This window comes from Manis pentadactyla, chromosome 10 (genome assembly GCF_030020395.1).
Source record: "Manis pentadactyla isolate mManPen7 chromosome 10, mManPen7.hap1, whole genome shotgun sequence".
Taxonomy (NCBI): Eukaryota; Metazoa; Chordata; class Mammalia; order Pholidota; family Manidae; genus Manis; species Manis pentadactyla.
This window is the reverse complement of record NC_080028.1, coordinates 11,020,193-11,047,872: the sequence shown is the minus strand read 5'-3', so window position 1 is coordinate 11,047,872 and position 27,680 is coordinate 11,020,193. Positions and strand designations below refer to the sequence as shown.

The 27,680-nt window shown below is 46.9% G+C and overlaps 1 protein-coding gene and 3 long non-coding RNA genes across 7 annotated transcripts; 3 read left to right on the top strand and 1 right to left on the bottom strand.

Annotated features, from left to right (window-relative positions):
- Positions 1-1,518: 1,518 nt before the first annotated feature.
- Positions 1,519-4,503, top strand: LOC118915449 (uncharacterized). The gene is made up of 3 exons (XR_005026075.2): positions 1,519-2,267; positions 2,770-2,889; positions 3,328-4,503. It is a non-coding gene; the product is annotated as an uncharacterized LOC118915449 (long non-coding RNA).
- Positions 4,504-11,519: 7,016 nt separating this feature from the next.
- FOXRED2 (FAD dependent oxidoreductase domain containing 2) lies at positions 11,520-25,664 on the bottom strand. Of its 3 annotated transcripts, XM_057486396.1 has the most exons (9): positions 25,464-25,664; positions 24,512-25,060; positions 22,602-22,853; positions 22,188-22,451; positions 21,129-21,295; positions 18,319-18,484; positions 16,833-17,074; positions 15,441-15,611; positions 11,520-12,736 (listed from the first exon to the last, which is right to left on the bottom strand). In XM_057486396.1, exons 2-9 carry the CDS (start codon positions 25,057-25,059, stop codon positions 12,477-12,479), a joined length of 2,070 nt encoding a protein of 689 aa, XP_057342379.1. In that variant the 5' UTR covers position 25,060; positions 25,464-25,664; the 3' UTR covers positions 11,520-12,476. The 3 variants fall into 3 exon arrangements, with proteins under 3 accessions (XP_057342379.1, XP_036747223.2, XP_057342380.1); XM_036891328.2 differs by lacking the exon at positions 25,464-25,664 and having other exon boundaries at positions 24,512-25,457; XM_057486397.1 differs by lacking the exons at positions 11,520-12,736; positions 25,464-25,664 and adding an exon at positions 12,769-12,961 and having other exon boundaries at positions 24,512-25,457.
- LOC118915448 (uncharacterized) lies at positions 12,849-17,735 on the top strand. Of its 2 annotated transcripts, none has more exons than XR_008991908.1 (3): positions 12,849-15,497; positions 16,911-17,052; positions 17,160-17,735. It is a non-coding gene; the product is annotated as an uncharacterized LOC118915448 (long non-coding RNA). The 2 variants fall into 2 exon arrangements; XR_008991909.1 differs by having other exon boundaries at positions 15,418-15,497; positions 17,214-17,735.
- LOC130678941 (uncharacterized) lies at positions 25,600-27,280 on the top strand. Its single transcript, XR_008991910.1, has 3 exons — positions 25,600-25,681; positions 25,972-26,110; positions 26,305-27,280. It is a non-coding gene; the product is annotated as an uncharacterized LOC130678941 (long non-coding RNA).
- Positions 27,281-27,680: the final 400 nt, after the last annotated feature.

Sequence of the window (27,680 nt, the reverse complement as noted above, 5' to 3'; positions counted from 1 at the left end):
GAGTAGTTTACAGTCGGAGTTTACATGACTTGTTCAAGGTCATGAGGCAGGGAAATTGGCAGAGTTCCATCTCACACCTCCATTTCCATCTACACCCCAGCCAGTGGGAATCATTTACCGTTTTTGTTTATGTCTCTCATTACTGAGCTTTGCAGTTGCTACCCCCTATGACTGGAAGATTGTTCCTTCTACTCTCCATTTAAGATAATACTACCAGATACCAGATTAGACAGCATCCCTGGAGACCCTTCCTTGAGCCTCCTGGAGATGGGGTTGATACCCTCCTTTGAGCTTCCCACAGCCTCTGTGCATCTGTCAATCGATCACCATACTCTGTACTCTGTACTGTTATTGTCTGTTTCTTTATTCCTCAGTCCTCACTATAATGTAAGCTCCTGGGGGTCTGTCTATCTCCGTCGCTTACCTGAGGGCTTGGTGCATCATAGCAGCCCTTCCAAAATCATTGTCATGTTTTTTTTCCACTTCATCTTGGTCACATCATGCTTTTATTTGTCTGCTGTCTGATTGTCTGGTTCAGTCCCTCACACTCCTGGTGGGCAGGACCTGAGCCACGGCTACATAGGACCTTCTTCTGGGCCGGGGTGAGGGAATCCTTGCAATAGGTCCACACCTCTGGCCACCAGCAGCTGTGTCAGTTTTCCACTTACTAGGGTCCCTTGTTCATCACAGGCAGGAGACCAGGTGAGTGCATGGGGGGACATGGCCTTCTCCAACTTGTCTGACTTGTACTTTTGCTTCTGCCCCTGTCTACGATTGGGGCCAACAGTGGTGATCCACAGTGGGACGCCCAGTACCCCGGCTCTCCTGAGGTCAGCACTGCTTGGGGCAGCTGTTCCTGCTAATGCCAGGTGCCATCTGGAAGGGCTGCTTCCCCCTGCCCATTTTCATTTTTGCTTTTCTGTGTCTCCAGCGCTCCCTCTTCCAGAGCTACCTATTAACCCTATCAGCATTTCCACAGCATTTTCTGGAAGGCTGATTTCCCTTGAATTCACATTATGAATTCCAAAAGAGGACCACTCCTATTTATCCTTATTCCATAGTCACTTCACTTCTTGTCCTCAGGCTTCTCTTCTGAGAAATGGAAAGAATAAGTTATTTACCCTCAGAGAGGGATGTGAGGTTGCAGGAAGGACAGAGTACAGGGCCTGACATATCGTCAGTGCCTGGTGAATGATGAATGAATCTCCTTTCCTCTTGCAGGGAGCCTATGGCAAGGTTGCTCTCACAGGAAGCCCCAAAGGGGCTCCTCAGCTACATGGGGGTTCATCTGCTTAGCCAGAGCTGACATGCCTGGATCTGGCTCAGTCACAAGACAGGTTCAGGGCACAGGTATGAGGAGGGGGAAGGGGGCCAGGACTGGCACCCTGAGCTGGGGTAAGGCTTCTACTGCTCACTGTTACTAGTATTACTGCAATAGTTTTCAGCTTGAGGATGTGAGTCATCAGTGAGTTTGTGAAATCAATTTAGTGAGTTTTCAAAAAACCAAGCAGAACTGAAAATATCAGAATATATTGCATGTTATAAGCACTATTTTGTAAAACATTTGTTGGTGTTACGCCTATGTGTCTGTATGTCCTAGACTGTGATATAGAATGTATTTCCTACTGTGGGTCATGGTCAAAGGGCTTAAAAGTTATTGCTGTATTGAAGAGTTACACCTGACACTGTTCTAAGCAGCCTACATTAATTTATTTAATCCTACAACCCTATGAGATTGGTACTCTTACATATGGGGAAACTGAGGCACAGAGAAGTTAAGTAGCTTGGCCAAGGTCACCCAGAAAATAGGAGTTGGAAGCTTAAAGGTGATACACTGCCTCTGGCAAGGATCTGATTTGACTCTAGTTTGCTCTCTTCGCTGCTAAACCCCAGGGACTAGCCAGCTAATCCCGGCCACCAGAGGGCGATGTGGGACTCAAATCCGGGGCAAGCACAGCTGGCGGCAGGGTGAGCAGCAGTGGAGGTTCTCCACAGCAGCTGTAAGCAGAGGTGCCCGGATGCTGGCAGTGCGGTTTTCGCAGCCTCCTCACAGAGGGCCAGCAGGCTGGGCACAGCCCGGGGACACCCGCGCCCTCAGGTTTGCAGGGCCTATCATAGGGGACAGGGCTGTGAGACACATGCATCTCAGTGACAGCGTGTCAAAGATTTCATGGCTGGAGGAGGCACCTTAAAAAAACACAGAAAGAGGTAGTTGGCCGCAGTCTAAGCTGACAGTGAGTTTCTTTCCAAGTGGTGGTGTTTCTTGAGTATCTTTTCTTTCAGTTTCCATGGTGGTTTTTTTTTTTTTTTATGCTGTTGCAGAGCAATTAGAACGTGACTTGTATTTTACAGTTGAGCAGCTGGTTTTGTGTTGTTGTGATTCATGTTCTGTCATGTTTCCAGCAATGACACAATGTCCTCTCACCTGCTTCTGAACATAAAGACTTGACACTGGAATGCAACATAACCCTTAACTCACAGACTGGCGACTGCCCCCTCCTGGGACGGTACCTCTGGAGTGTCAGGGCTGTGATGAAGGTGGGCATATGCTGTTGCCCTCACTTGCCCAGCCTACTGCTAGGCCTGTGCTCAGTCGACACGTAATGGCTGGCGCACCAGGACACCTGGGCTCATTCCACTGTCTTCCGTTGGAACACAGACCCCTGTTGTGTTCCTGCCTGGTCGGTGCTCAGATTCTGCTGGAGCAGGGAGGCAGGGCAGGACCCTTCCTCTTGGCCAAATCTCTTTGCCTCCTTGACCCTTTGGCAGTATTCCTGCTCCTGGTCCTTGAACAGGAGGCAGCTGTGGGACAGAAAAACAAGCCCTGGGCTCAGAATTGGAAGTGTGTCTTCACCAGGTTTCTGCCCCTAACCCACCGCGTGACCTTGGGTAAGCTGGTTTTCTGACATTATTCCTTATCTGGCACTGCACCTCTAGCAGTGTTTCCTATACAGAAAGGATGGAACCTTCATGATAATGAAATAATGACCAGCACATCTGTGGTCTTACCATATGTCTTACAACTGAGCTAGCTAGCACTTTACATATTTTAGCTCATTTTGTCCTCATACTAAGCAAAACACTGTCATTAGTCTCATTTTACAGATGAGAAAAACTCAGGTCTTGAGAGGGTAAATAACTTACCCTAGATCATGAATCAAGCAAGTGGAAGAGCTTGGACTCAAACCCAGGCAGACTGGTCCCATAAGGTATATGTTTAACAACTCAGCTCTACCATGCCTTTAATATCATCTGTAAATGAGAGTTAACATATATAAAACTCTTCAAAAAGGTACTCTTTTGTATAAATTTTATGTTTTATTATAGGCTTCTCCTGAAGGTGCAGATCATAGGCCTGTGCTGGGAAGGCAGGTCTCAGGTATGCTGTCATTAGATCTGAGGAACCCAGGTTGGTGGACACGTGGGCTTTGGAGTCAGATGGACCCGGGTTTGAATCCTGGCTCTGCCACTTGCATGCAGTGTGATGTAATCCATCTAAGGCTTGGTTTCTTCATCTATAAAATGGGGCTGGCGGTATGTACCTCAGATATCATTTACATATGGGCAAATCAAGTCTTATAGAGGTCTTCTGATTTACCAAGGGCACACAGATACTTAACAATGAGGGCAGGCTCACATCCAGATCTTCTGACCATAGGTCCTGAGCTTTTCCCACTGAGCTGCAAGGATGTGGTGGGGCTAGGTATAAGGATAAGTATATTGTCTTTAGTTTGTGAAAGTTTCACTAGCAAAAGTTATAGTACGATTGGACTAACGATAATACCAATATTAGGAGGATTATTGTGAATGATTAAATGGGATAATGCAAATATAGAGCTCATAGTTAAGTGCTCTTAGATTTCGAGCTTGAAATTTATGGAGGCTTGCTTTATGGCCCAGCCTATGTCCTACCTTTGTGAATGTACTATGTGCACTTGAAAAGAATATATATTCTACAGTTGCTGAGCAGCATGTTCTATAAATGTTAGGTCAAGGTGGCTGATAAAGTGTTTAGCTTCTCTATGTCTTTACTGATTTTTCTGCCTAGCTGTTCTATCAGTTGTTGAGAAACGGATGTTAAAATCAAATATGATTATGAATTTATTTCTCCCTTTAAGTGTCAATGTTTGCTTCATCTATTTTGAAGCTTTATTAGGCTCCTACACATTTATGATTGTTATGTCTTCTTGATGTATTGACTGATCCATCATTATGAAATGTCTCCCTTTAACTGCAGCAATGTTTTTTGTTTTGAAGATTACTTTATATGATATTTATAGAGCCACTCCAGCCTTCTCATAATTACTGTTTGTCTGATAATGTCTTGTTCAATCCTTTTACTCTCAGCCTACCTGGGACTTTAATGTGTATATATACATATGCATTTTATAGAGACAGCTTATAGTTGGGTCTTACTTTTTTAAAATACATTTTGACAATCTCTGCCTTTTAATAGTAGTGTTTAGTTCATTTACAATGAACATAATTATCAATATGTTTGGATTTTGGTCTACTGTCTCACTGTTTTTTTTTTTTTTGTTCCATATGTCTTTTGTTCTTCTGTTTTTCCTTTCCCAATTTCTTTTGGGTTAATTGAATATATTTTTTAGAATTTAATTTTAGTTTATCTACTGGCTTTGTAGCTATACCTCTTTGTATATTTTTAGTGGCTACTCTAAGGATTATGGTATGCATCCTTAGCTTTCCACAATCAACTTAGAATTAATACCTTCCATATCAAATAACTGAACAGGATAGGTTCATGTACCATCCCTTCCCATATTTTATGCTGTTGTCTTATATCCTACATCTGTATGCTAAGAACCCCACAAGATGAGATTGATATTTTTGCTTTAAATATATATATAATATTATAAGAAATTAAGAGGAAAATAGTCTTTAATATTTACTCATGTATTGGTCCTTTGCAGTGCTCTGCAGTTCTTCTTGAAGAGATCCAAGTTTTCATCAGACATCATTTCTGTTCAGCCTGATGAACTTACTTACAGTTCAGGTCTTCTGGAAATTGGTTCTCATCTTAGTTTATCTAAAAATGTCTTATTTGCCTTAATTCTTGAAGAATATTTTCACTGGATATAGAATTCTGGGTTGATACTTTTTGCCCCTCCCCTTCCTGTTAGCCCTTTAAAGACATCACTTCATTGTCTGCTGGCTTCCATTGTTTCCAATGAGATGCCAAGCAGTTATTTGTTTTGTTGTTCTGCAATGTATTGTTTTTCTTTAGTTGCTTTCAAGATTTTTTCTTTATCTTTGGAGTTTTATGTAATGTGCCAGAGTGTAATTCTTTTTGTGTTTATCTTGCTTGGGGTTTGTTATCTTGCTTGAGATTCTGGAATGTAAATTTATGTACTTCACCAAATTTGGAAAAATTCAGGACATTATTTCCTCAAAAAAATTTTCTATTCCATTATCTGTCTCCTTCCGGAACTCCAACTATACATATATTAGAACATTTTATATTGTCCCATAGATAACTTAGGCTCTTGATTTCCAAATTATTTTACTCTTGTGTTCTTCGGTTTTGATCATTTCTATTGATCTATCTTTAAATTCCCTTATAATTTCTTCTGTTATCTCCAGTATGCTGTTAAAACTGTCTAGTGAACTTTTAATTTTAGCTACTGCATTTTTTCCAGTTCTAGAATTTCCATTTTTTAATAGTATCTGTTTCTCTGTTGAGATTTTCTATTTATTCACTCATTATGACCATATTTTCCTTTATGTCCTTGAGCATATTTATAACTGTTTTAAAATCTTTACCTGATATATCCAGATTCTGGATCAACTCCATGTCAGTCTTCATTAATTGCTTTTTCTCTTCAGTATGGTCCATATCTCCTGTTTCTTTATATGTCTAATAATTTTGGATTCTATACCGGATATATGATTGATACATATATTCCTCTAAAGAATGTTGGCCTTTTTTAGTGGACAGTTAACTTGGCTAAGTTCAAGCTCCAAGCTCTGTCTCCTTTGCAGTGGGCAGCCACTGAAGGCTGTTCATTTTTTTGACCTAGCTGAGCTGCTTGTAATCTACCCCACACATGTGTAGTTCAGGGATCAGCCAGAGGTTTGTGCAGTTTGTATGCAGAATTCTGGGCTCCTTCTCTGTGGCTCTCTTTTTGAGGATTTTTCCTATCCTTACTTTCCACTTCTCTGGTATCCCTCAACTCTTCCCTTTGGTTCTTTCAGTCAGCAAGATTATGGGTTTCTATTGGATTTGTAGCTGCCTTCTGTGGTGCTGTCCTTAGGTGAAAAGCTTTAAGAAATAGAAAACTCAATGCCATTGCTTTCTTCAAATTTTCAACTCTCCCCTAGTTTCTGCCTACTTTGGTTGCTCTCTGTGTCTTCAGGTAATTTTTAAAATACATAGATCTTTTCCAGAGTTGCTATCTGTGAGAGGATTTGGTCTGATAGGGGATACTCTATCTACCATTATCATTAAATGCTTAGACATGCTTGCCATTATTATAAACATAGGTTTTCAATATTTGCTGAGTAGCCTGAGAACCCACCACATGGAGGAAGCACTCAGTTATTCTACAAGGTGGTAATTCCCCAGCTCAGTGCCACAAGAAACACATGTTGGGACCAAGTTTCATGTCCCTTACTGTTACTTTCTGACCACTTATACACAAATGATCTGTGTTATCTTTGCTTTATGTTTCCTTAAATGCACAACTCTTAGAGCACAAAGTTGTTTCTTTCTGGGAACTTTTGTGAACTGTTTTTATGTTGGAAAAATAGTGAGTTCTTTGTTTATAGTTTTCTCAGGCTTCCCAGCTGGATCCAAGTTACAGCCTCTCTATTAGGCCCTTGGAATGCTAAGCCCAGACATAGGGATGGTAAAGCAGGAAAGAAGAGCTGCTTTGGGTGAGGTAAGGGCCTACATAGTTCACATTAACAGCTCCTCCCAAGGAATGAGTTACCTGTCTGTAAAGATGATGCATTATCTTCAAAGGACTTGGTGACCAGCTCCTAAGGAAGCCATTTTATTTCTGTCCTCGAGTCCAGGGTGTGGTCCAGTTGTTCTCATCCCCCATGAAGATTTAATGATGGCCTACTAGATGTAAGGCAGAGACCCCACTGTTATAAGACCCACTGGGCTTAAATTTGTGTCCTCTCAAAATTCCTATTTTTCATTCCCAATGTGATGGTTACTTGTAAGTGGGGTCACCCATGTGGCTGCAAGTTGGTGCTGGTGAGCGGCTGGCAGCTCAGCCAGGCACCTCAGTTCCTCTCCACATGGGCTACTCCCCAGGGCTCCCTCAGTATGGTGGCTGGGTGCCAGAGAAATATGGAAGTTGCCAGTCTTCTAGGGCCTGTGCCAAAGAACTGGCATGTCATCACTTTCGCCACATTCTTTTGGTCCCTAATTCAAGGGGAGGGAACACAGATCCCACATCTTGATAGGAGTTGTCATAGAATTTTTTGGCCATCTGTAACCTACTGCAGTGCCTCATAGCAGAGGCTTCTGGGCACCTCTTCTTTTCCTGATAGACTTATTTAAAACTTAAACACAGGTGGTATTTAGGGGCTCATCTTATACATTTCTGTAGTTGCTTTATTTCTAAACTACATTGACAAATTATAACAATGACAAAATATCAGGATGTACACTGTCTTTTTTTTTTTCTGTTGATGGGACTTTTCTGCATCTAATTCATTTATAATGATTTGAAATGACTTGAGAGACCAGTCTGAGACGGTAACATCTCAAAGAGAATGAAAAAGCAGGTGATAGACTTTTAAAAGATTTTTGCATTGAGCACTGAACTTTGGGCCTTCTCCAGAAGAGCAGGCATATCAGTTCTATTTATGCACAACTGAGAAAGGAGACAGGATATTCTGTTGGTCTTTCTTCCCTGCTTAAATACATCTGTTGCATGCCATTTTTTATTTCAGGGTTGATGGATTGGCCACATGATGTACTTGGATTAAATACTTGGGCTAAAGTATCTCATATATTTGCCCATCAGTTTCACTTCGTGGCAGATTTACATTCTGTCTGAGATGCCAGATTGAATTCAATGCTTTTTTAAAAGTCTGCAGTCTGACAAAAACCTTTCCCCAGTCAGCATTTTTACCGTATTTAAAAAATAAGCATCTGCAGTGAAATGATGCAGCCTATGGTTTCTGTTTTAGGGAGGAATCCAATTTGGATTTGGGGGATGCTGCTGTAATAGGTCGGAGAACTGAGGATGCTGAGGCTGAAGCCTGGGGAGGGCTGCTGGTACTCCAGACGCCAGAGCTTTCCTCTCCCTGCTGGGAGTCCTCCTGCCCTGACTGTACCACGGGCATCTGGTTTGATGGAGGGGATCGATGCTCTTTGAGGTTACCTTTTGGGTTATCAGCATTTCAACACTTGTTTCCCTGAAATAAAAAATAGCATGCAACAGATGTATTTAAGCAGGGAAGAAAGACCAACGGAATATCCTGCCTCCTTTCTCAATTGTGCATAAATAGAACTGATATGCCCGCTCTTCTGGAGAAAGCCCAAAGTTCAGTGCTCAATGCAAAAATCTTTCAAAAGTTTGTCACAGGCTTTTTCATTCTCTTTGAGATGTTACCATCTCAGACTGGTCTCTCAAGTCATTTCAAATCATTATAAATGAATTAGATGCAGAAAAAGCCCCATTTCCAACACCTGTCTGTTTGGGACCACAAACACTTCATTATTTCCTAGATTTGGGAAATGTTTAGTCTCTTAATTTCTTGTCACTCAATATTCACATGAAGGAAACCCACAGGTGATGAGGAGATGGTTGCTTTAATGATTTAATATTTAGAGGATGGCTTGAAGGAGGTGGACTTTTGAAGTACCATGCTACTGACTTGCTGTGTAATTGTTCTCAGCAAATTTTACATTTTCCTGTGTAAAATGGGGATAGAAGTATCTATTAGGGTTGTAGTGATCAAATTACATAAGCTATTTAGCACATGTATTAGTTACTTATTGCTGTGTTAATAAATAACCCTTGTAACTTGGCAGTTAAAGAAACAGACATTATCTCAAACATTTCTGTGGATCAGGAACTGGGGAGTGGCTTAGCTGGGTGATCCTGGCTCAGGGTCTCTCATGAAGTTGTGTTCAAGGTGGTAGCCAGACTGCAGTCGTCCAAAGGCTGGGCTGGAGTAGGATTTGCTTCCAGGTTCACATACGTGACTGGTGGCAGGTTTTAGTTCCTAGCCATATGGACCTCTCCATACACGCCTGTATGTCTTTAAAATGTGACAGGCCACCTCCTCCAGAATGAGTGACTCCAGAGATAGAGCAAGCACAGTCTCTTGGTGAATGTGTCTTTTTATAACCTAATCTTGAAGATGACATCCTGTCATTTCTGCAGTATTTTACTTGCTGGAAGCGAATCACTAGTGCAGCACACACTCAACAGGAGGGGAATTAAGCCCCTCCCCTCTGAGGAAGAAGTATCAAAGAATTTGTGGACCTATCTCTAAAACCACCCCAGCACAGTCCTGGACACACAGTAGGTACTCAACAAATGATTTCATGTTAGGATTAGTGTAGTAGACAAATTCACTTCTTGGTGAGTCAATTTTTTGGCAGATTTTGGCTACCTCCTCACTTTTATCAGGCAAAAGAAATTTAAGGCTCTGCAGTTGATTGGAGATTACACCCAGGAGACCTCCACAAAATGAGGATTTTTATCTTCCATTTTCTATTACTTGGAGGGGAAGATTCTTCCAGAGATCTCCTCTGTTGTGCTGGGGCAGTCCGTCCAAAGACTCTTCAAGTGGAGAGGAGCACAACCACTTAAAATGCACTTCTCCAGACTGAGCACATCTTTTCCTGATACTCAGTGCAGCGTCCACCCAACAGGGGGAGAGGAACAGAGCCATGGGCATCACCTTGACTGAGGGCACAGGGCATTTCCCTGGGAAGAGGAATTCACTTCTTGCCCTACTCTACTTGCCCTCAGCAATTTAAAATTACAAAAACAGAGATGATTAAAAAAAAATAAACATACTATTTCACCACAACTTTGGACAAAAGAGGAAAAATATCTCCGCAAACCTAATACAACCACTGTGACATTTTGTTGTTTCTGTTGCAGTTTCCCCTCTATGTGGTTTTCTATGTTCACGTTTACAAGCAGTTGCAGCTACAATTTCACATCCTGTTTCTTTTCACTTTGTCACACGTGTTTGTATTAGTTTTTCACCACTTGGTAGAGTTTGTGAGAGCTGTGTAATATTTCATTGGATGAATGTGCCATGGTTTACTTAACTGTTCTTTGTTCTCATTTACTTCCATCAGTTATTTATGTATCAAAGACATTTTAAATTTATTTTTATGTGTTGTATTCTGCTGTCATTATTTTGGCCCATGCTCTCTGCCTCTTACCTTTTAACCTTTTCCTTAAAACAGTCCCATCAGTCCCCTTAATTATGCATGGGCTAGATGCGTGTATCTAGAAATGTTAAACATTTTCCTCTGGGGAATTACTCTATTGCTTCTAAACTTGGAAAGTCTTTTCTCTAATACACTATATTAAAGGGGGTATACTATATACCCACCCTTCACCTCCAGTTTCTATATGGCTTTAAAATATTCACTGGGAATTAATTTTGAAGTATAGTATGAAATAGATGTCTAAAATGAGATTTATTTCCTTTTCCAATACTAACCAGTTTTATAAGAATAATACACGGAAGACATCTATCAGTTGAGCAAAAATGGAACCATGTCTTACTAAACACAAATAAGGCTGACTGATAATTTTGATGGAACTAACAGTTTGGCAGATGACTGGAAAGGCAGCAGATGTCACATAATTTAAGCATCAGTGAACTATTTGTTACAGCACCTCGAACTTTTACTGGAACAAGGGCTCAGCTGCCTTCGGTAACTGGATGAGATATGTTTAACTGGGTTTGATATTATGCGAACAGTCCTGATTAAAAGATTTGTTTTAAAAGAGGCTTCAGAAAAGGAAGGGTGGGCTGATGGGACCTAACTTTGGTTTACCTGTAATTTGTATGAAAAATGGTGAATACAACTCCCTGGGATAGGGAGACTCTTCACTTGGAAGTTCAGCCCTGTGCAAACCATGCCAAGTATTATCCTCCCAGCCAGGCTCCTGCTGCTGGAGTTTCACTGTTGCGACTCTGCAAATGCCTGGTGGGAGAGGCGTTTGCTGACAGGCAGCAGCACGGGGGGGCTAAGGGATTCTGTACCTAGCCAAAGAGAATGTTCCCAGAAAATTGGCTGTGGCTCCAGAAGGCCTGCATCCCTTGAATTTTGAGTGGATACATAAAGGACTGGCAAGAACCAGGGAGAAAGCAGTCTATGATCCTGGAAAATCACCATATGATTGAAAAATCACCACAATTATTTTATGTACAAATGCTTTCCCATGGCTTACTCAGAAATGGAACTAAAATGCCTAAGAGGAGAGTAAGGAGGGAGCAGTTTCCTGGTAAAGGACAACGAAGAGCCAGAACCCCTAAGGGAACCAGAAACTGAATTCGCCATCGTTATCAAACAAATGCATTTATAAATGTCTCCCTGAACAGGGCTTTGTACAAACAGCAGGGGAACCACTTCTGAAACAGCTCCCACAGAAAGACAGCATGGTGGCAGTTTTACAAAATGTAATCAGGCAGGCCAGAGGCCAGGCATTCAGGGTGCCGGAGGGCAGAGAAGGGTACTGAGCAGAGGGAAGACAAGAAAACGGGGGCTGAAGGTAAGCTGGGGAGTGCACTCTTCGGGGGAGCACGGCTCTGCCTACTGCTGCTCAGGAAGAAACCTGCTTAGGTACGATGGCTTTGCAGGGAGCTGTCCTATCACTGCCTGATGACCGCCCTCTGGTCTGTGACAATAAGCTGTGCTGGCCCCGCTGGGTTGTGAACAGAGGTGGGGGTGGTGGGAGCAGCTGTGTGGGGTGGGCAGAGTGGAACAGGCTTGAGGGTCCCCCAGAAAGGGACTGTCTGCACATCACCTACCTTCCCTGAGCTGGTGTCTCCATGGTGGGCAACAATCTCACCTGCCCCGTATGGCTGAGGATATCCGAGCTTTTGTTTTAAAGTGCCTGGCACAAACACTTATGAAGATGAGGATAGGATTCACCTGTGAAGCCTCCACGGGGAGGTGGGGTCTGGCCCACCCAGACCAGGAGCAGGAACTGCGGGTAACTTGATGGGCACGGAACCGAAACTGGTGCTTAATGACAGTTCACCTGGAGACAAGTCCCCTGTGGAAGGCGGCTCCCATCTGGCAGATGCCCTTCTCCAGACGCCACCTCCTAGGCACTCACGGACCAAACAGGAGGGGGACCACTGCACGGCCACCCTTCAGCCTCCTTGTGCCTTCCGTGTGGCTTTGGTGTGGACACTGGGATGATCTGAGTTGTCTCTGGCAATCACGCTTCGGTGGGAGCATGGGGTTTTGGAGAGGAAGCCACCTGTGGGCCGAGGTGGGAGAAGCCTGGCTGTCACAGTTCCTCCTTATTGCTGTTGAGAGGTTGGACCTGAGGCCCTGGAGCCAAGGGGTGACCTGCTGGCTCATGGCTGCCAGGCTGCTGGCTGCTGTCCTCCCGGCGGCTACCCACAGGGGCATAGTTCCTCAGCAGCCCACTCTCTACTCCATGCCGCCGGAGGCTCTCAGTTCCCACAAGCCCCTGCATTCTCAGGTACCCCTGCTGGCAAAAGGGTGGCAGCTTCCGGCGTGTTAGGGCAAACAGGAAGCAGGACTCTATACAAAAGCAAAAGGAGGTGAATGAGTCGGGCTGAGAGGTGTGGGGACGGGGCGGGGGGAAGCTGCTGGGGCCCTGGGACCTCCCCTAGTGCCCTCTGTCCCTTGAGCCTGCGAGTGGACTTTTCTGGGCATCTCACGTCTGACCTGAGTAGCCACGGATCTTGTCCCTCCCTGAGGGTCTAAGAAGAGGCGACTGCCCTGACATTTCGGAAGAACAAGGTTCTGAAATGAAAGCAAACCACGGAAATGACAGCTCTCAGGGATCAGGACCCAGCATACCGCTCTGCATGGAGCCGCCCTGAAGCAGACCTCAGCCTTCTCTTTTGGAAGCTGACCCAGGGCAGGGCTGGGAACTTGGTGGGTCAGTCCCATTTTGAGCTCAGAGCTGCCTTCAAAGACATATGCCCTCAATATCTGAGTTGCAAATACAGTGTGTAAAGCATTGTTCTCAGCACTGTGGGGGATATAAAGATAAAACTGAGAAATCCTCATCTATGCCACAGCAGAAAATTGGTGTGCAAATCAAATCTAATCAGTCAGGAAAGAGTTGTGGATACATTATTATTTAGAGATATGAAGAAACAGCCAGAAAAGCAAGAAGTAGTTCCTTCTGGGGAATAAGGATGGAAGTGGGAAAAAAAGCTTTTAGCCAAGTACTTATATAACTTTGATGTAAAAACCAGAAAAGATGAAACAGATATGGGCTCAGTCTTCTGAGGGATTTCGAGACAGGATGGGAATAGAGCGAGTGTCAGAAAACTCTTAGGTCTTTTATCTCAAAAAGTGGGCACCTTACAAAGGATGCTGTGAGGCTTAGATGAGTGAGCAGACTGTAAGGTGTTACACAGGTATTATTTTTCTACTTCATTTCTGACATAGTGCAGAGGGCTGCGGACAGAATGGGCCACGACAGTCCTCTCTGAGCAGGGAAGCAGATGGGGGCAGGGGATCATAGTGGGGCAGCAAAATGGCCTTTGAGGAGCATAACCCTTGGGTGGCAACTGTCACCCCACTTGCAGGGCCAGGGGACAGAGAAGCCCAGCAGAATCTGGGGCCAAAATTAGCAGCTGCACTTCAGCTAAGGGGGCAGAGGGAAAGCCCACCCTCTGCCAGATGGTCCTTTGTCGAGAGAATTCTTGCAAATTCAAGGTAATGACACTTAGTAGCTTGTACTGTTGAGCAGTATGTGGGGAGTGGGAGCCAGGAGGCGAAAGGGCCTGTGTTGACGCATTGGGGGGAACAGTCACTCAGGGTGTGGATACACTCCCTCATGGGCACTGGCATCTGTGTGTACTCCCAAACCTCCAGACACAGGCAGGGGTTTTGTAGTTGAGGTCTCTAGACCCGTAACATGTAACTTCTTATGTAAGTGTACGATGTCGATAGTTTGCAGAATGTTAGTATTTCAAAGTTGCTTAGCTCTGCTCTATGAATTACCTCTGTTGGAGCATTTACATATATTTAGACTATTAATTTAAACATTGTTTTAAGCCAATTCTCTTAATATATACGTTTTTATTTCAAAGTGGATTGAGGATGCCGCCTGAGAATGAGACAAGGACACTTGTTCTCTGACCTGTAGGCCCAGGGGCTGACCTTCTCTAACCTGATTTCATATGAATAGTGCCCAATACACAATTGATGTTCAACAGATGTTTTCTGAACAGAAAAGAGTGGATATCCTAGGCATTCAGGGGGTTTAAAAAGAAAACAGACAAACATTTGGCTTAGTTCAAGCAATTCTCCCTCTGGATCATTAGGCTTCTTAAGATCCTCTTTGGGTTTAGCTGACAGAGCTGCCTTCTGGTTCACTAATTCTTTCTTTGTCTCTAATATGCTACTCTATCTTTATGTTTGAGTTTCTAATTACAAATTTTTTCATTTCCGTAAGTTTTACTTGGATCATTCTCAAAACTGCCCAGTTATACTGTCAATAATTTCATTTTTATTTCTTCACATATATTAGACAGATGAGTCTTTTGGGTTTGATCCTACAGTTTGGCTGTTTCTGCTGACATTCCCTCATGGTGGCTGTGTCCTTACGTGTTAAGTGATTTTTGCTTGGGAGTTCATGTTTGGAAGTTTATCTGTGATATTTTTGAGGCCTAGTTTTAAAATGTGTTTCTTTACGGAAGACTTGCATTTAGTTTTGTGATTTTTACACCACAATGATAGTGTGAAGTTGGGCCCCAAACTCACATGAGCAAGGCCTCATGATTGGAAATTCTTGGGGAGATTTTCCCCCACTCTACCGAGAGCCAAAAAGCATGCATCTCTACCATCTCCCTCTTGGGTGTTTTTTGCCTCTTAGTTGACCCAGTGAGATCCAAACTTATTTGAAGGTCCCTAAACAGACCTTCCATTGGGCTCCAGCTTCACCTTTCAGTCCCCAAGTGCCGGTCAATTACCCTAGAGCCTACTGATGATCAGCAGATATCCCATGTCCAGCAATGGGTTTATGCTTTTCTTAGTGGTTGGCCTCTGGGGAGTTCCCTTATTTTCCCACCAGTTCTTTAAAAAAGACATTTTATTCAGCCTTTTCAGGTGTGCTATACTGGGAGGGGTTTCTGTGAAAAATCTATAAATGTAGTAGGAAGTCTGGGGTTTGGGTTTCTAGATGTGAGTCCTAAAACTCCACAGGGCACGGATCTATCTGGTCTTTTTCAACCTCCAGCTCAGCCTTTCTGGGAATGTCAGTTACCTGCATAGAAGCTTCGCAAGTCCGTGTCCAGACAGTTCTCCAGGAAGCGCCTCAGAGGTAGAATGTGCCCCACTGGGGCGGTCCAGTCTGTCAAGAAATCTTCCACAATGTGGTGGATGGCTGTGGGCCGAGGCAGGGGCCAGTCTGCAGGGCGGAACGTCACCTCCTGCTCTGTGGGTAGGAGGGGGAAGGGCCGTCAGAGCTGAGTGGCCGGGCTTCCCATCCTGAAGCCGAAAGCATGGTTCCCACACACACCAAAAGCCCCCTTACTGCTCAGTTTTCCTGATACGCCTCTGCACTGGGCTGTGGTCCGCTTGTTCAACAGCTGTCTCCCAATGGTTAGAAGGTTGGCATGAGGAACAGGGACTAGACTATATCTGTCCCTTGTAGTATCGGAGGGCAGAAGGAAGACTAACCACTTGAGCTTAATGTTTTTCTAAGACTTACATGAACTTTAGTCTGTTGTGATTGCTTCAAAACGGTCCTTCTCTGAGGACACACAGAAGCCCTGCATCCAAAGGGGTCTCCAACCTCATCCAGTCCAGCTTCCCACCTGGTGTGGACTCCCTTCTGTGGTATCCCCGTAAGATGGCCAGTGAGCCATAACCCGAACATCCCTATACTGAGAAACTCATCTCTAGTGGGGGGACCCACTCCACTGCTGGACAGCTTTTACTATTAGCTGCTCCTGATACTGAATAGAAGCCTGCGTTCCTGTCATGTCTGCCTGTTGGTACCACCTCTGCCCTTTTTCAGATCATCCTTTTCCAAGGCAACTGCCCTTCAAGTCCTGAAGCAGGAGCCATGTTCCCCAGGTGGTTCATCTACTGTAGCTGCTGAGCCAGGCTCCGTGCTGGCATTCTGTGTGTTTTGTCTCATTTATCCTCATGCAATCCTACAAGGAAGGTACTGCTGTTATCCCCATTTTGCAGATGAGGAAGCTGAGGCTCAGAGAGATTAAGTAATGGTCCAAGGTCACACACAAGGAAAGGACAGTCTGGGACACGGCTCAGCTCTTCTGCCCTCTATGCTACATGCCTGCATTAACCACTTCCAGCTCCTTTCCCTGTTCCCTCTGATAGTTGGGTCTCTGGGGCCCCCTTCCCTGTTCATGGTCAACCTCGTTTGGAAACACATAGCAAGACAGTGTTCCTCTTATTATGTGGTGCCTGGGGATCATGACACTCCCTGAGAGGCCTACCCAGGTCATGGTATGAGCCAAAGAATACCATTTATTATTCTTGGACCTCCTGCCCCATTTGGTCTTTGGACAGTTTCCCTGTCAGCTGTGCTGTGTGAGGGCTTAATGGTGACAATTTGATAGATAGTAGGGTCCAAGGAGTGCCTGCCTCAAGAAAGCCCTGTTTGGGGGACAGCAGAGACCCAGCTCACCAGTGGGAAGGTATCTATAGTAGTAGATGACAGGATGGAGGAAGTTAGACTGCCAGGCGTCTTCCATGTGCCCCACAGACCGGTCATAAAAGAAGACGTCCTTGTCGGGTCCAGAGAAATTTCTGCCATACTCCATGTTGATGACGAAGAGCCCGTGTCTGGCCTGCCTTCCTGTGATTGCCTCCAGCTGGGCCAGCATCTGCATGGGGAACTCCTCCAGGTACTCAAATGCTGTGGCGTTCCTGTGGGTAATGGTAGTGTGGGAGGCAGGCCCTTCAGTGCTTCAGCAATGGGGAGCTGCGTGTGCATGAATGTGTCCCCCTCCAGGAAGCGACCAACAGCGTTCAGACTCTGATCAGCCCCATGGTATTCAAGTTACAGCTGACTGCTGACTTACACCTGGGACAGATTCCAGAAAGCTCAGAGTAACCTGCAGTGGTATCTGGGGAAAGGGTGATCCAGGCCGGAAGAACAGTATGGAGAAGCCCTAGGAGGGAGGGCATGGCTTGTGTTCGAGGGGTAGGAAGGCTGGTGTGCCTGGGGTAGGCGGGGAGGAGCAGGTCAAGGAGGGCCCGTGTGTGCCATGACAGGAACTTCTGGTTCCATCTGGGCTGAGAAGGGAAGCCATTGGGGTCTCTGGAGAGTACCGAGCAAAGGTGAATTTGAGTGACCCATGTTTTAAAAGGATCACCCGGCCACTGCGTTGTGAGACAACAGGACAAAGGTGAGAGGCTGGTGGCCCCAACCAAGGTGGCAGCTGTGGAGCTGGTGAGAAGTGGTCAGGTTCTAGAAAAATTTGAAGGCTGAGGTTTACAGATGCTCGAATGGGTCAAATGGGTGTGAAGAAGGGCGGAGTCGGGGATGATGGGAGGTGTTTGGGTTGAGCATGGAATTTCCTGCCTGCCTGCCCGCCAGCGGGCTGTGCTGCTGCATCCCCCAGCTTTGGGTCAGGCTGCTCCCTGAGGGCTCTTCCTCTGCTTCTCACCTGCCACCTGCCCTTTGAGTGTCTCCCCTGTGGCTCTTTTCCCCTCCCTGCTCTGCAGTTGCCTCCTCTCTGATCAGCTGCCTGTCAGACTGGACTCTTAATGCCACACAGAGGTGCTCTCGCCCTCGCAGCTCAGTGCTCATCTACTGGTGCCAAATGCTTTCCGCAAGTTACCTTTACTCCTTCTTACAGGCCTGCAAGGTAGGTGTTATTATCCCCATCCTGCAGGTGACAGAGAGGCTCAGAGATGCTAACTAACTGGCCTAAGGGCACACAGGTAGAAAGCTGGGATTCACAGTGAGGTTGGTCTTTCTGTCTGCAGCTTTTGTGGTGTGTGGCTTTCACCAATTTCTTCCACCAGAGTAGATCCCCCCGCCCCTGCAGGCTTCACTGTAAGGAGGAACTACTGGGCTCTTCCACACCTAAGACAGGAATGGAAGAGCTATGGCGGGACAGGGAGACTGGGGAGAGGGCAGAACTGGGTGTGGGTGGGCTACTCACTCCTTCAACAGGACGACATCAGCCAGCACACTGAACATCTGGTAGAGCCCAGAAGCCTCATTCACACGCCGGAGGATGGCGCTGGTCAGCTGTGTGATGGAGTGTTCAGTGGAGGGCCAGGTGATGCCGTGGTGGCGATGTTCCAGTAGCCGGTGGACAGCACGCACTGCAATGGTCAGAGGGAGGAATGGCACGCCACACTTAAGATTTTACCTTTCACCACCGAGAGGGATGTATAGCCCCCAACAACTTCTCCGAACTCAGCAAACACTCGTATGCATGGCTCCGAGATGATGCCTTTAGAGCAGGGTCCGTGAACGTTTTCTGTAAAAGGGCCCGATGGGAAGTATCTGGCTTTGCAACCGGACAAGCCTGTGCACCACTCAATTCTGCCTCTGGTGTGAAAGCAGCCATAGATGATAGCTATGCGGATGGGCATGGCTGGAGTGGGTCCCCAGGCCAAGGTTTGCCCAGCCTCGCTTTAGGCTATCTGCATATGGAAGTCCCCACAGGTGGTATGTTAAATCCATACCCCCAGCCTCCCTCTGAGACCTTTCCCCTTCTCAGAGTCCCTATTTCTACCTCAGACTCCTGAATGGAAAACCTTTGATTCCTCCCTCTCTTCCACAGCCTAAATCCAATCTGTCATTAAATTTTACTTGGAGATGCTTGTATATTTATGTAAGGATAGAAAAGCAGCAGCTATCTAAAACAACAGGGCAACATTTTTTTGTATACCTGGGGCACTGCCTGTTCTTCCAAAATGAATCAACACAATACTCAAATCCAATAAAGGCAAGGACACAGAGAGACAGTTCACACAACAGGAGACTCAGCGGGCCAACAGACACAGGAGACGTTCAGCCTCCCTAGACATCTGGCTCTCTAGAGGAAATAATGGTTAGGTTGAGTTTTCTAAAAGGCTGAAGAATTACATAGCTAGAGAAGTTTGCAGAGGGTGCCCTGACAAAAAAGCACATATGTAAAGAAATAAAATCTTGCCCGAGTCTGCACATTTTGAAAAGCAGGTGAGGGACCAGGCTAGAAAGGTGAGCTGGTGCCGGCCTGGGAAAAGCACTAACTGCCGTACTGAGGAGTGGAGCTCTTCCTGGGAGACGGGGAGCCACTGAAGATTGTAAGCAGAGGAAGGATAAGATTTTTCTTTAAAGAAAGGTTGTTTTGTTGGGCACCATGGTGGCTGGGTGGGGATCACAGAGACCAGTGGCAGAAAGACCAGTCAGGAGAGGCAAAGAGGGCCCAAGTCAGGAAACTGAGGCAGAGATGGACTGGAGAGAGATACAGGAGGGGTACAGCCTAGGGTTTCTATCACAACCTACCTTTCAAGAGTTATGGTCTGTGTCACTGGTCTTTTATCTTCTGTTGCTTTACTCTGCCTGTTTTCTACCTGTCTCCTTTGGGACCTGTTTCTTAGCTAACTGATGAGCAAGGTCCAGGCCGGATGTAGTGTGTATGGCCACACTGTTCCCTCCCCCGTAGGGTCCTCAGGTACTCAGTGACCACGGTGATCAGTGCCCTGTATAACCAGGAGTGTTTCTCATTTGCTTAGAGCTCACAGCTTGGCTGGCTGTGAGCATTAGACTCAGATAGGTGTGGATTCAAAATCCACCTCTGCCATCCACTAGATGGGTGACTTTGGGCAAATTATTTAGTTTCTCTGTGCCAGTTTCCTTATCTGGAAAATGGAGTTGAAATAACAGGATCTGTTTCAAGGGACTGCTGTAAGGATTAAAGTATGCGAACTGGGGAAAGATCAGTGGACAGAAGCAAGAGAGATGGGGCACTACTGCCAGGACAGTGGGTACAGAGCGGTGACATGTACGGGGATGAAGATGAGGGTTCCTTACTGGGGAACCACAGCTGAAGAGACACATGCTTCTTATTCCGTGTACGTGTGTGTATGTGTGTTTATTCAATTTGCAAATATCTTGGTTTACAGACAGCTAACACTATCCCTGGTTTCCTTCTCTGACAACATGGACATGTGGGGTAGAAAATAAATCATCTGGAAATCAATAGAAAAACGTGATTATCTTTCCCTGCCAAACTAAAAGGATGGTAACATGCAAAAACTAGTTTTAAGGCAATGTGAAACATCAAATTAAATACAGAAAAGTCAGGATGCAGGACCCTTATGGTGCTAATGGCAAAATTTACTGGCCCATGTTACATTCACTATGCAATGAAGCACCTGTCCAAAACAGCTTACCCAGGGTGCAGAGAATTTACACCCTTGGTACCCAGGGTTTTGAAAAAGAACTGCTATAACCCAATTGCAATTTTTATTTAAATGTTTTGGTGCCCAAAGAGTCTGTGTGTGCATAATGCTTCACAGCTGCATGGTCCCCAGGACTTGCCTCACTTAGTCCTCACACAGCCCTAGGAAAGAGGAGAGTTCCTCTCGTTTATATCTCTGATGACAGGGATGTCCAGCAGAGGCTGAGAGAGGTTATGAAGCTTTACCTCTAAGACCACTGAGATGGGGAGGAAGCCAGGTTAGCATTCTTCAAGCTCTGCATTCTTGCCTATACACAGCGCTTCACCCGCCCAGGATAACATGTTACCCGCCCATGTAACATGCCACCCCCAGATATATGTACTTTACACCTTATCTAATACTTTTCTAGACATATCCGCACATCACAAAACCCCAATGCCATCTGCCCCAGACAGAATTTATGACAACTGACTACTGATAAGCAATCCCTTTAAGGCTGTTGGAAATCATGGGAATATTTACAAACTTGGGGATGGTTGGATTGGGAGACGGTGGCCCTCTCTGTAACGCTCACCTGTGTATCGGAATCCATGGATGAAGCCCCCGGCAGATTTCCGGTAATCCACAGAGTGGCTGGCGGTACCCAGGACAAAGAGACCCCGGCTTCCCCTGGACTCATAGCTAGCTCTGACCAGCGGGTACTTCTTCCTGAACTCACCCCCTGGAGAGAGTCTGAGAGACCTGTGAATAGAAAGGGCTGTTAATAAAAATCACTGTGGTATATGAAACACTTATTACAGGTCCAGGGCTGAGCTAAGTGCTCTACATTCTTTATCATGTTTATCCACGCCAAGATCTTGGAGGCAGGTACAGTCAGCCCCATTTAACAGAGGGAGTAACTGAAGCTCAGGTTAAAGAAGTGGTGGGTCAGGCACAGAGCCAGAATCAAGCCTGACTTGAGGCTGGGCTCTGGGATATGACCAGGCCCTGTGGGACCTGATGGGACAGAGGGGCCTGGTTCAGTCCCTCCAGTTTCTCCTTGTCCACCTGTGCCTGGGTGAGAAGGAAAGTGAGACACTGGATGGAGTCTTTGATACCAAGCCTTGCCAAGGTCCTGGGGCAGCAAAGTCTAAAGATGAAGTTCTGCATAGCAGTTCTTCAAAATACAATTATAAATAACTGAGGCAGCTGATACTCTACTGAACATATAGTATACGCCAAGCACTTTCCTAGTTAATTCTCACAATAGCCCTGTGAGAAAGGAACCATGCCCTCCCCCATTTTGGTGATGGAGACTGGGGCACAGCGTGGTTAGGCAGCCTTCCCAGAGCTCACAGACGGGGTAAGCAGAGACTCTCAGAGCGACCCCGGAGCCTGTGCTCTCAGCCACTCCACCAGCACATTCGGTCTGAGCTCGCTTTCCCTTTTCTCAGAGGGGCAATACAGCAGCAGGTCTTCCTGCTGAGCAGAGAGCTCCTGCCCCTAGAGGGGCACCAGGCAGCTCCCACGTCCATTCTGAGGGTGCAGTCCCCAAAGCCCTGTCACTGGGCCTGCTGGACGGCGACTCTGCTCCCTGGGGAGGGGTGCCAGGAGTTTGCTAAGGGACACCAGTTCCTCCCTTGTTTGCACTCACTTGTTGAAAATGGAGAAGTTGAAGTTCCAGCCCAGGCAGCGGATGACCCGGTCGTAGGCCACGCGCATGGCAAAGTTGTCATTGTCGTCCTGGGGGAGGGGGATGGCCTCTGCACTCTGGTTGTTTTCCTCCAGGAAGAACTTCAGGGTGACGTGGAACTTACCCTCATGGTCCTTCACAATGGCCAGATCCGTGAGGTCAGACTCAAGCAACCCGTCCAGGGACTTCAGCTGGTAGGTGTCCAGTAGGCCGTTGTTGATGGCCCTGGGGCCCAAGGGAAATGTCACGAGAGAGAAAGGAGTCTGTATAGGGGTGCAAGGAGACTCAGAGGAAGGGGTGGTTAGTCCAGCTGGGGTCGGGGATGCTTTAGAGGGGGCTGGTAGTACAGAATTCACAAGTGGTTGCTTAGCATACCTGAGGTCTCCAACGTAGTGGGTAGCCCAGGAGAGCCGGACCCGGGAGCGGCTCAGCATGTGGATAAAGTTGGTGACACTCAAGATGTTCTCTGCTGTCTCAAAGGCCGAGTTCCCACGGCCCAGGATCAGTACATTCTGACCCACAAAGTCCTTGGGGTCCACAGACACGGATTCGTAACCCTCCACATATTCGGAGCCAGGGAAGTCAACCTCGTTGGGGACTGACAAACCGGTGGCTACAAAAAGGACGCTGTAGGTGGGGAGCAGAGGGAAGATGGTTATTCTGTTATCTATAAGATCACCTGCCTGCCTGGCTCACCCATCTCACCTGGGCTGCTGGCTCCTAAAAGAAAACATGACATTCATTCGCTCATCCGTTTACTCATCTATCGCAGTGTGTCTGAGATTTTACCCCGCCCCTCACTGAGCTCACTCCAGTGGACACAGTTTTCTTTATACCTTACAGGGCTTATACCACACATGAAAATTAATTTTACTTTCTTATTGAAGGTAAGGTGACACCACGAGGAATCGAATAATTCACCTAATTTTGAAGCATCACCCTCAGTGATGAAAATTTAAGTTGGTGTTCTGCTTCCTCCTTTTTGACTTGCCAGGCAGATACGGATATCCGCTGAGCAGGAATTCTGTACCAGGTCCCATACTGATTGTTTTACGCATCATCTTACTGCTCAAAAGCAACCCTGAGTAGGTGTTATGTGGCTTTAGAGGTGAGACACAGGTCCTGCTGGCCCATGGCCCCCAAAGCTCCGAAGATAGCAGAGCCAGAATCTGAACACAGATCAGGACGATTCCAAAGTCTGGCTTTTCATACTGGTGAAGATTACAGTCCTGTGGTGGGCAGCCAGGGAGCTGGCTCCTGCCAGCCTGCAGTAGGGCTTGACACAAGGTGGTCTCAAATATGGAACTGGATGGCCTGCAGAAGGTACATGTGCCCTATCACTACTTGTTTTTTTACCGTTGTTCTCTCTGCTTATATCTGACTCCCTAGGCTGTAGCACAGCTGTAAAATGCAGGGGTCCAAACTGGCACAACCCTTCTTTCCCTGGGCTGTCACAGGCAGAGTAAGGTTGGGTCTCTGGCAAGAGGCATGAGAAAATTAACTCTGAGCACCTGCCTGGAGCCAGGTGCTAGGCTAATGATCAGGAAAGTGTAGCAGAAAGAACACAGGCCGTGGAGTCAGGAAGATATGAGCTCAAATCGCAGCTGTACCACTTATTAGCTGTGTGACGTAGCATCAGTTAACTCAACTCCTGTGAGCTTCAGTAACTCCTGTGAGCTTCAGTGCTTCATCTTAAAGTGGGGATCAGTGAGTCTCCCCCATAGGGTCCTTGTGAGGATTGAACAACTGCAGTATGGTGTGCTACTTCAGGTTGGGGCTGTCTACACAGCAGTAAGCTTTCTCCCAGGACAAGGCAAGCTAAGCCTGAACGCCATGGCACTGCCTGTGGGGCCTCCCACTTTGTTCCGTTCTGAAATCCCACAGAGCCCATCAAACACTTGTTGGACATTTAACCCAGCACTTCCCAGAACGTATTTTTGGGAACACTAGCTCTAGGAGATGCTTTACAGAAAGGGTTTTGTTGGTACATACACAGACAGCTGAATACCCAGTGTTGGATGTCACAGTGAATATGAAGATATCAAAGACTGACAGATCCTGGGGGAAGGAACTGTTTAGTATTTTCCAAACATAATCACAAATTTTTTTAGGACACATTTGGGAAATGATGGCTGAGCTTTATCTCTTAGCACTTAATTTCAGTGGGAGCAAGGAGTGGTAGAAACACCCCTGTTCTCCCACACCTACCACCCAAGCAAGGGGTGTGAATTTCTCTAGGAAAGGCACCAGCATCAGCAGGGGAGCTCCGGGGCCTGGTTCCTCACCTGCACTGGCACGCCTGGCCCGTCTGGTCGGTCAGTAAGAAGTAATGGCCATTCCAGGCCTGTTGATCCTTGTGCAGAGTGACGTGGGTAATGGCTGTGTTGTACAGCACGTGGAGTCCCAGCTTGTCTGCGAAGTCACCAAGGTAGCGCACCATGTCGCCGGCATCGGGGAAGTAGGCGAGCGAGTAGTGTCTGAAGAGCAGCTGGGGGTCGTGACTGAGCAGCGAGTTCCAGTCGTGGCGGAGGTTGAACTCGGCGTTGACCTTGCCCGTGTACCGTTTGTTGATGCTGAGGAGCTTGCGGTGCCGGGGGTAGCGCGTGAAGAAGCTGCCGGGCCCCGGGGCGCGTTCGAACACCACATAGTCCCTCCCTGCCTGGTGCAGGAAGTAGGCCATCTGCAGGCCCGCGGGCCCCGCGCCCAGGACGCAGTAGTCCCGGTGCTGGAGCGCTGAGGCCTTGGAAGGGCGCAGGATGAGAGCCAGGTGCAGGGCGATGGTCAGGAGCAGCCCTGGGGGCCCCCACAGCCGGGCTGCGGCGGAAAGGCCCATTCTGCGGCAGACCGGGGGTATGAGGCCTTGGACCACGGATGGCCCCTTGAAGCCCAGGGAGATGAGTGAGGATCTGGGGACCCAGAGAGAGGCTGGGGCTTCCTGACCTCTCACTGCCATTTGGGATGGAGCTAGGACCAGAACCCGCCCATGTCGTTGCTCATTTGCCTCGACGCTATCGTTTCAGGCTCCGATCTGAGGCGTCCCCCCAGGAATCACGAACCCCTCAGTCTTCTTTAGGGCCTCGGGTCCCAGGGGTGCCAGCCCCCTTCTTATTGCCATGGTAGTAAGTGGGTGGGTGTTCCCCCACTTTGCCCCTAATTTGAGGGGTGCCCAATACCACCCCGGGGCCCTCATCAATCTAGACCCTCAAGAGGTAGAAATCTGATTACAAGCCCACTCACCCGTTGATGCACGAAGGAGGTGTGGCCTGCGCAGGCCACGCCCCACCAGGCCTTTTAGGTCACGTGCCAGGGATGACCCAGCCCACCTGCCGGCGCGCGCTCTCCTGGATCGCTTCCCGCGCGCGCGGTGCACTTCGGCAGCTTCCGCCTCCCCAGCTCGCCGGCTCACCTGCCTTCACAGCTCAAACCTAGTAGCTCCGGGGGCAGTCCGCAGTTCGGTGAGGCCGCGGCGGCGACCCAGCCCCTCCTGCCCGGCCAATGTTGGGGGGCGGGGTCACGTGCGCGGCGCGCGGCACGCCGGGAGAGGCGGGCGGGCCTAGGGTTCCTGGCGCGCACGTGCTGGCCGACTGGCTGGTGGCGCCCGCTCCTGGGGCTGGCTGGAGAACGCGTCCAGCATGGGGCGCGGGACTCTTGTCTTATAGCTGTGCCTCTCTGCATGTTAAGTGAGGCCCGGGAATAGATGATTTCCGGAGATAATCCCAGTTTTTACTCTCCACGTTTAATTTAGCCAGACCAGTTTTGGGGGACTGGAAACCAAGTTGGTGAAGCCGGGACACAAAAACCAATTAACAAGTGTTTACTACAACGAGTCAATCTTTTACCAAGTGACTTGCATGACTGAATAATCTTCCACCAACCGAGGAGAAGTAGGCAACAGTTCTGCTTCAAACATTCTTGTAACCAGCAACTGGCCAAATGGAGGTTTGGGGGTGATTTGCTTAAGATCACATAGTTAAGTGGAAGTCGGGAATTAAAACCCCTCTTTTTTACTCCAAATTATGAGGCTCTCCAAAATGTTTTTTACTCATTCATAAATTATGTTTTTTTGTGTGTTTGGTAGTTTTGCAAAATGGCCTATGATAGGCCAGTATAGACACTTAAACATAAATCCACAGCAAGCGTGGTGGAAGCTGAGGCAAAATGGAGAAGGGCAGGAGGATCCTGAACTGCCATTCAGATGACCTGGAGGCCGGCCTTGCAGAGGCATAATGTGGACTCTGCATGAGTTACATGGGCAGAACACATGCATTTTATCAGGGAAGTACAGGAAAATTCAAAGGACATGAAGTACGGTGAGTTGGGGCTGAGGGTTTTTGGGGTAAGGTAGCCATGCCTAGTGTGGAAAGAACTCTATGGCCTTCCAGCGTTTTGAAACTGGGAGTTCCTTTTCATAAAAAAGTGTCACTGGGATTTCTCTAGAAATGTTTGCCTGACCTCCCAGACCAAGGCGTACCCACTAAGGAATGGACTTTGTTGTTATTCATCAGCATCAGGGAAAAGCTCTATTAGAACAGAAATGATCTTATTCACTATGGCCCTCAGTAAGCACTTGAGTAACCACTGAAACCAAATAGGCTAGGCAAAACATCTAACTAAAAATAAAGCGGGGACGTCTACTTGTTAGTGGTTGTAGATTTGAGAATAAGAGCTAGCAAATAAGTAACTAAAATAGTTGCTGGCTTTATTTGGTGAATGGGAGATTAGGACTGATAAAGGTATGGCTAGGCCTTGACTTTGCTGAGCCTGAACTGTAGGTGGCAGGATACTCTCAAAGATTTTTGAGTCAGTGCTCCTTTTGGCAGTCAACATGACCTAAGATGATCTAAGAGGCCAAGCACAGGGAAGCTGATGCAAAATGTGTTTAGAATGAGCCTGATAACTTCCACTTGCCCACTTGTTCCAGCTAATCCTGCTGGGTTGCATCATGGGGCTACAGGAGGCAGCTTGAGTATTGGTCCAACTTTGAAACTTGTCACGCTATTTTAATATGTACTTTTAAACACCCCACCTACACCGGAGACTCCCCAGGAAGCATCTTTATGCTCTTACCTTCCTGGCAACTCTAGCAAAGCCCAATATACTTCTGCTTACTTTCTGAGGCTAAATTATTTTGATTAAAAGTCACTTTAGCAGTGTTACTCAAGCTGAGCCTGTTTCCTCATTTGTACAGTGGTATCACTTCCACCATTAGGGTTCTATCAGGGGCAGATTATTTAAAAAAAGCTCAGTGATTCCTGGCAGGGCAATTACTTCATAGTGTCAAGAACAGAACACTGTGCACTTACAAAGCTTATATATCCTGAGCATCCATAGCTTTGCTTTGACACATTGCTTTGAGGATGCCAGCTTGAGATTCTCACTGGCCCAAGCCAAGCTTGAAAACAATTCATAAACCATCACGATCATTACCCAGTGGAGCATTTGTCAATCTTCTGA

Coding starts and splice junctions, on each gene's coding strand:
- FOXRED2 (XM_036891328.2), bottom strand. CDS start 25,179: ATGGCAGTGAGAGGTCAGGAAGCCCCAGCCTCTCTCTGGGTCCCCAGA. Junction 17,075..18,318: donor GATGTCGTCCTGTTGAAGGA/GTGAGTAGCCCA, acceptor CATTACCCACAG/GAACGCCACAGCATTTGAGT. Junction 15,612..16,832: donor CTATAGATACCTTCCCACTG/GTGAGCTGGGTC, acceptor TCCTACCCACAG/AGCAGGAGGTGACGTTCCGC.